The sequence below is a fragment of the Olea europaea genome, unplaced genomic scaffold, assembly GCF_002742605.1.
Source record: "Olea europaea var. sylvestris unplaced genomic scaffold, O_europaea_v1 scaffold1341, whole genome shotgun sequence".
NCBI classification, from domain to species: domain Eukaryota; kingdom Viridiplantae; phylum Streptophyta; class Magnoliopsida; order Lamiales; family Oleaceae; genus Olea; species Olea europaea.
In genome coordinates this window covers 63,934-71,758 of record NW_019230899.1, presented here as the reverse complement: position 1 = coordinate 71,758, position 7,825 = coordinate 63,934, and the positions used below count along the sequence as shown (strand labels likewise).

Sequence of the window (7,825 nt, the reverse complement as noted above, 5' to 3'; positions counted from 1 at the left end):
CTAAGTGAAGTCCTTTGACGCCTCATCCGGAGTGACCACTTTCGAAGGTAGGCATCACTTTTTGTTGTAGTGTATTTTTGAGGTGGTTGGCATCTTCTGTGAAGGGCATCTTGACAAGGGTCAACTCTGCCAATAATACTCCGTACGAAGATACTCCATATGCTCGATAGATTTGGCAATGTTATAGCTGGTACGCTTAGTTAACTTTTTTGTCTACTTTTTAGATGATGGACCTACAATTTATGTGGCTACTTTTCAATTTATGTCAGTTAGGATTAGCACATCTGAACTTTATTTGTTAGCCATTAGGATGAGACCGCACGTCTAGCATTCCATGGACATTAATTCTTCTTTCTTGATGTAAAAGCACAAGCATAGTTTCTTCCAAAGGTAATAAAATTTTGAGTGCAATTTTGAATATTCTTTTCACATTGATCTTGGTAATGCTCATTCTTCAAATTGGAACTTATTATATTCATCCATTGCTTTCTCCTACGCACAAACAATTTTTTCCACCATTTGACTTAAGTGTTGGACTGCCCGTGATCGTCCCATCTCACCGGAGCTATGGTCACAATCATTCTAACACGGTGTTCAAGTTTCTACATGTTACATACATGTGGAAGGCAAAAAAGTTGAAATCTGTTGACTAAACAACCTCATAGAATTTCGAGGTCAACAACATCCATACCTATGTACTCCATATGTTGATTAGCGCTGTTGTAATTTAATTTCAACTTATTTGACGAGGATTCCGCATCAATTCAAATTATATATATATTGTATTGTCTTTTTCTTCTAGCACCCAGATTGCCAGCTTTTCATTTACTTCGAGATTCGCAAATTGCATCAACTTTCTTTAACAATATATAATTGCATAGTTTGGTGGGAAGTCTGCATCCATTCAGTAAACAAATTTTTGATTGCAATTTAATATTAATTTTTCTTCTCAAATTTCCATTGCCGGCCTTTTATTCAATTAAGAAATTGCAAATTGCTATCAACATTCTTAAACAATATATACTTGCGTAATGTGTAGGTGGAACAGATCCTGATTGCTTTCATTTTGCTTCAATTTTCTATCTTCCAAGCTGTGATCGATAGGAGAGAACAGAAATGGCGTATGCTGCTCTTCTCTCTCTTACTCACGTTCTTCAGCGCACCTTGAAGTATGATTGTTCATATCTTCTTCCGGGTGAGAAACAACAAATAGAATCTCTCCTGGGAAAAGTGGGTTACTTGCAAGATTTTCTCGACAATTTTCCACGAGAAAACATCGAATCAATAGAAGGTTTGGAGAGAAAGATCAGTGATGCAACATGTCACACTGAAGATATAATTGAATCCTGCATTGCAGAAAGAGTTTTTGAAGAATCTGCAACTCAAAGTGGTGGCATCTTTACAATTTCATTCCATGAAATAGCCAAACTAATTCTCGAAGTTGATACCACAAAGACACCGCCAGAGAAGATTGTGGATGACAGTGGCATACGAGAAGATTTGGAGCGCAACACCTCATTGCCTGTTGGTTCAATAAGACCAGATTCTTGGGGTCAGAGCACTATGGTTGGTCTTGATGATGTCTTGGTGGAGATCAAGGATCGCCTAGTTGGAAGTTCATCACAACTTGAAGTTGTGTCAATTGTCGGCATGGGTGGCATCGGTAAGACTACACTCGCTCACAAAGTTTACATTGATAAATATACTGAGTATCACTTTGACATTCGCGCTTGGCTCACTGTATCTCAAGAATATAGTGTGCGAGAAATCCTACTAGGCCTCTTAGATTCCATGAACATAAAAATTTACAAGAAGAGTGAAAAGGAAATTGATCAATTAGGAGAACTTCTGTACAAGAGCCTAAAGGGTAGACGGTATCTTTTTGTGATGGATGACGTGTGGGATGTTGAGGCCTGGAACAATGTGAAAATATATTTTCCAGACGACAAAACTGGAAGTCGAATCCTTTTGACTACTAGGTTAGAGTATGTGGCTAATTATATCAACTTTGGTTCTCCTCTTCATTTTGTTCGTTTTCTGAACGACGAAGAAAGTTGGGAGTTATTTTGTCAGAAGGTGTTTGGAGAATGTTGTTGCCCTCTTGAATTGGAAGAAATTGGCAAGCAGATCGCCCAAAATTGCCGAGGACTTCCACTTGCAGTTGTTGTGATTGGGGGCCTCCTATCAAAGGCCACTAGAACACCACATTACTGGAGTAGTATTGCAAAAAATTTAAGTTCAGAAATAACTTCAAATGACGAGCAATGCTCTAAGATACTTTCTTTAAGTTATAAACATTTGCCTCATCATTTGAAAGGGTGCTTCCTCTATATGGGAATTTTTCCAGAAGATTTTGACATCAAAGTCAACGTACTTACCAAGTTGTGGGTTGCAGAGGGAATCCTCAAACCAGCATGCTCTAAAACGTTGGAAGATGTAGGAGAGGAGTACTTTTTGGATCTTGTTCATAGAAGTCTTATTTTGGTTCAAAGGAAAGGGTCTAATGGCAAAATTAAAACATGTAGAATTCATGATCTCTTACGGGACCTTTGTGTCAAAGAAGCTCAAAAAGAGAAGTTTTTCCACGTCATTAAAGGGGGTCCTTATGGTATTCAAGGAAGCACTGATAAGCGCCGTGTAAGTATTCATGTTGAGAAGAATTCTCTATCGTCTTTAGAGGAAGCGCAATTTTACCATGCAACTAAAGGGACGCTCCAGGGTGATGACAAGACGCTATCTTCTTTAGTGGTGCGGTCTCACTTTCCACCTGAAGAAAACAGAAATGGCGTATGCTGCTCTTCTCTCTCTTACTCACGTTCTTCAGCGCACCTTGAAGTATGATTGTTCATATCTTCTTCCGGGTGAGAAACAACAAATAGAATCTCTCCTGGGAAAAGTGGGTTACTTGCAAGATTTTCTCGACAATTTTCCACGAGAAAACATCGAATCAATAGAAGGTTTGGAGAGAAAGATCAGTGATGCAACATGTCACACTGAAGATATAATTGAATCCTGCATTGCAGAAAGAGTTTTTGAAGAATCTGCAACTCAAAGTGGTGGCATCTTTACAATTTCATTCCATGAAATAGCCAAACTAATTCTCGAAGTTGATACCACAAAGACACCGCCAGAGAAGATTGTGGATGACAGTGGCATACGTCATAGAAGTCTTATTTTGGTTCAAAGGAAAGGGTCTAATGGCAAAATTAAAACATGTAGAATTCATGATCTCTTACGGGACCTTTGTGTCAAAGAAGCTCAAAAAGAGAAGTTTTTCCACGTCGTTAAAGGGGGTCCTTATGGTATTCAAGGAAGCACTGATAAGCGCCGTGTAAGTATTCATGTTGAGAAGAATTCTCTATCGTCTTTAGAGGAAGCGCAATTTTACCATGCAACTAAAGGGACGCTCCAGGGTGATGACAAGACGCTATCTTCTTTAGTGGTGCGGTCTCACTTTCCACCTGAAGAAATTTCTTTCGATTCTAGGCCACTTAAAGTACTGCACATGGAGGGACGTCATCTTTGGCTAGATGAAATGGAAGATTTGGTTAACATGCGGTACATCTATTGCTACAATCAATTCTCTGTACAGTCCGTCAATGCTTCACTATATAAGCTTCGGAATCTACAAACAATGGTTTATTTGGAAGATCGCAGGTCCATTAAACTGTCACCAGAAATATGGAAGATGCCACATTTAAGACATGTCAAGTTGAATGGTTACATACATCTTCCTGATCCTCCCAGTTCAGAAATTAAGGGGGAAGAAAATTCTATTGTTGTTCTAGAAAACCTACAAACCCTCTCGATATTATATAATTTTAGCTGGACGGAGGAGGTTCTCAAAAGAATTCCGAATTTAAAGAAATTGGCTATAAATTATGATAATCTGGGGAAAGATTGGGAAAATTACTATATGAATAACCTTTCCCGTCTGACTAAACTTGAATCATTAAAATGTCGAGTAGGATATAACCATAAGTTCCCCTATCTTCTCAGGTGCATCACTTTTCCAACGTCAACTGGAACAATGTGAAAATATATTTTCCAGACGACAAAACTGGAAGTCGAATCCTTTTGACTACTAGGCTAGAGAATGTGGCTAATTATATCAACTCTGGTTCTCCTCTTCATCATGTGCGTTTTCTGAATGACAAAGAAAGTTGGAATTTATTTTGTCAGAAGGTGTTTGGAGAATGTTGTTGCCCTCTTGAATTGGAAGAAATTGGCAAGAAGATTGCTCAAAATTGTCGAGGACTTCCACTTGCAGTTGTTGTGATTGGGGGCCTCCTATCAAAGGCCACTAGAACACCACATTACTGGAGTAGTATTGCAAAAAATTTAAGTTCAGAAATAACTTCAAATGACGAGCAATGCTCTAAGATACTTTCTTTAAGTTATAAACATTTGCCTCATCATTTGAAAGGGTGCTTCCTCTATATGGGAATTTTTCCAGAAGATTTTGACATCAAAGTCAACGTACTTACCAAGTTGTGGGTTGCAGAGGGAATCCTCAAACCAGCATGCTCTAAAACGTTGGAAGATGTAGGAGAGGAGTACTTTTTGGATCTTGTTCATAGAAGTCTTATTTTGGTTCAAAGGAAAGGGTCTAATGGCAAAATTAAAACATGTAGAATTCATGATCTCTTACGGGACCTTTGTGTCAAAGAAGCTCAAAAAGAGAAGTTTTTCCACGTCGTTAAAGGGGGTCCTTATGGTATTCAAGGAAGCACTGATAAGCGCCGTGTAAGTATTCATGTTGAGAAGAATTCTCTATCGTCTTTAGACGAAGCGCAATTTTACCATGCAACTAAAGGGACGCTCCAGGGTGATGACAAGACGCTATCTTCTTGAGTGGTGCGGTCTCACTTTCCACCTGAAGAAATTTCTTTCGATTCTAGGCCACTTAAAGTACTGCACATGGAGGGACGTCATCTTTGGCTAGATGAAATGGAAGATTTGGTTAACATGCGGTACATCTATTGCTACAATCAATTCTCTGTACAGTCCGTCAATGCTTCACTATATAAGCTTCGGAATCTACAAACAATGGTTTATTTGGAAGATCGCAGGTCCATTAAACTGTCACCAGAAATATGGAAGATGCCACATTTAAGACATGTCAAGTTGAATGGTTACATACATCTTCCTGATCCTCCCAGTTCAGAAATTAAGGGGGAAGAAAATTCTATTGTTGTTCTAGAAAACCTACAAACCCTCTCGATATTATATAATTTTGGCTGGACGGAGGAGGTTCTCAAAAGAATTCCGAATTTAAAGAAATTGGCTATAAATTATGATAATCTGGGGAAAGATTGGGAAAATTACTATATGAATAATCTTTCCCGTCTGACTAAACTTGAATCATTAAAATGTCGAGTAGGATATAACCATAAGTTCCCCTATCTTCTCAGGTGCATCACTTTTCCAACGTCACTCAAAAAGTTGACTTTATACGACATGTACCTTTATTACGAAGATTTGACGATTCTTGGTTCGATGCCCTGTCTTGGAGTGCTGAAATTGAAAGGTTGTAACTTCGATTGTGGAGTGTGGGAACCAAATGAAGAAGAATTTCTTGAATTGAAATATCTGCTATTACACAATGTTGACCTGAAGAGTTGGAGAGCTGACAGTATCCACTTCCCGAGTCTCGAGAGCCTAGTCATTTCAGTTTTGTTGCGCTCACCGCTGGATGAGATCCCTAGTGGTTTTGGAGAAATTTCAACTCTTCAATCCATCGAGTTGCATGGCTGTGTTGATTCAATTGTAGAATCAGCAAAGAAAATAGTAGAACAACAATTGGATTGGGGGAACGATGCCTTCAAGTTATATATTAAGTAGTAATGTGCAGAGTTTCAAAGTATTCCATTCCAATCATTTACTGGTACCATTTTCTTTGGGAAGCTTTCCATTTTTCATTTCTGGCTTTCTTGTCTTTATCTACATTCTTACTTCCTTTCTTCTAAATTTTGATACAGTCTGTGGTTCGAGATCAGTTTAAACAAACTTCAATGCAGGCGCTGTGCATTGAGAGTGCAGGTTTCTTTCAAGTTTGTATTGTACAACCACGATTTCATTTAGTTTCCTTTCTTGTCTATGTTGTTTCTTCTGCTTTCTTCTCTATTTATTTGTGGTTTTCACATGATTTTATCAATGCTAATTGACAAAATCATGGTTTATGTATCATTGTTCTTGCCATTCTAGAGATTCATGTACTACTGTTGATAAATAATTAGGAATTACTCTATTTACAGTTTCACAATACTAAATTTTGCTTACAATTGTGAAGTATTTCAGATAATAATTTGATGACTAAATTGATGATTATTTCAAATAATATTTTGATGATTGAACTATGGAGAGATGGTGAAAGTTAAAATTTTGTTTGGTTAGAGAATGGACCTAATCTAACTGCCCCTGTTGTGCATCGAACATTTAAAGTATTTTCATTAGTATCATGCTTTTTGCTCAACTCATTAGTCATATCTATTCAAAGCATGAATATCATATGATTTGCACTTTGTCTCACTTGTTGTTTAGTGTAACTGTAGTTTGCATATACAATTGGATATGTTTTTCTCAATCGTCGACTTTATCCCTCATTTTATGATCCTCCCAGTTCAGAAATTAAGGGGGAAGAAAATTCTATTGTTGTTCTAGAAAACCTACAAACCCTCTCGATATTATATAATTTTGGCTGGACGGAGGAGGTTCTCAAAAGAATTCCGAATTTAAAGAAATTGGCTATAAATTATGATAATCTGGGGAAAGATTGGGAAAATTACTATATGAATAATCTTTCCCGTCTGACTAAACTTGAATCATTAAAATGTCGAGTAGGATATAACCATAAGTTCCCCTATCTTCTCAGGTGCATCACTTTTCCAACGTCACCATTGTAAGAGATAGGGCCATGAATTTAGTTGGGAGCTAAAACAATAATGAATTGACATGTTACTGGTGCGGCATGTTGGAGATTCCATGTTGCATACTATTTTTTCTCAAGTCGGACACGTTGGCAACAACTATCCAGTAAATGTGTTAATACGTAAATTGCGGGTTGAAATCGGTTGTCAACTGATAGTCCAGAGAGCAACAAACAATCAAATTAAGCACCTATTTGATAACCTTTAAAATTTTAAATTTTTGTTACAGCATGATTCTCCACCACACATTCGTACAGTAAAATATTCTACACACATGTAACTTCGATTGTGGAGTGTGGGAACCAAATGAAGAAGAATTTCTTGAATTGAAATATCTGCTATTACACAATGTTGACCTGAAGAGTTGGAGAGCTGACAGTATCCACTTCCCGAGTCTCGAGCACCTAGTCATTTCAGTTTTGTTTCGTTCACCGCTGGATGAGATCCCTAGTGGTTTTGGAGAAATTTCAACTCTTCAATCCATCGAGTTGCATGGCTGTGGTGATTCAATTGTAGAATCAGCAAAGAAAATAGAAGAACAACAATTGGATTGGGGGAACGATGCCTTCAAGTTATAAATTAAGTAGTAATGTGCAGAGTTTCAAAGTATTCCATTCCAATCATTTACTGGTACCATTTTCTTTGGGAAGCTTTCCATTTTTCATTCCTGGCTTTCTTGTCTTTATCTACATTCTTACTTCCTTTCTTCTAAATTTTGATATAGTCTGCGGTTCGAGATCAGTTTAAACAAACTTCAATGCAGGCGCTGTGCATTGAGAGTGCAGGTTTCTTTCAAGTTTGTATTGTACAACCACAATTTCATTTAGTTTCCTTTCTTGTCTATGTTGTTTCTTCTGCTTTCTTCTCTATTTATTTGTGGTTTTCACATGATTTTA

The 7,825-nt window shown here is 37.6% G+C and overlaps 1 protein-coding gene across 1 annotated transcript; it reads left to right on the top strand.

The window, feature by feature from the left end:
- The first annotated feature begins 4,713 nt into the window (after nt 1-4,713).
- Nucleotides 4,714-6,189, top strand: LOC111375143 (putative late blight resistance protein homolog R1B-8). The gene is made up of 2 exons (XM_022997937.1): nt 4,714-5,887; nt 5,982-6,189. Exon 1 carries the CDS (start codon nt 4,921-4,923, stop codon nt 5,842-5,844), a length of 924 nt encoding a protein of 307 aa, XP_022853705.1. The 5' UTR covers nt 4,714-4,920; the 3' UTR covers nt 5,845-5,887; nt 5,982-6,189.
- The last annotated feature ends 1,636 nt before the right edge of the window (nt 6,190-7,825 follow it).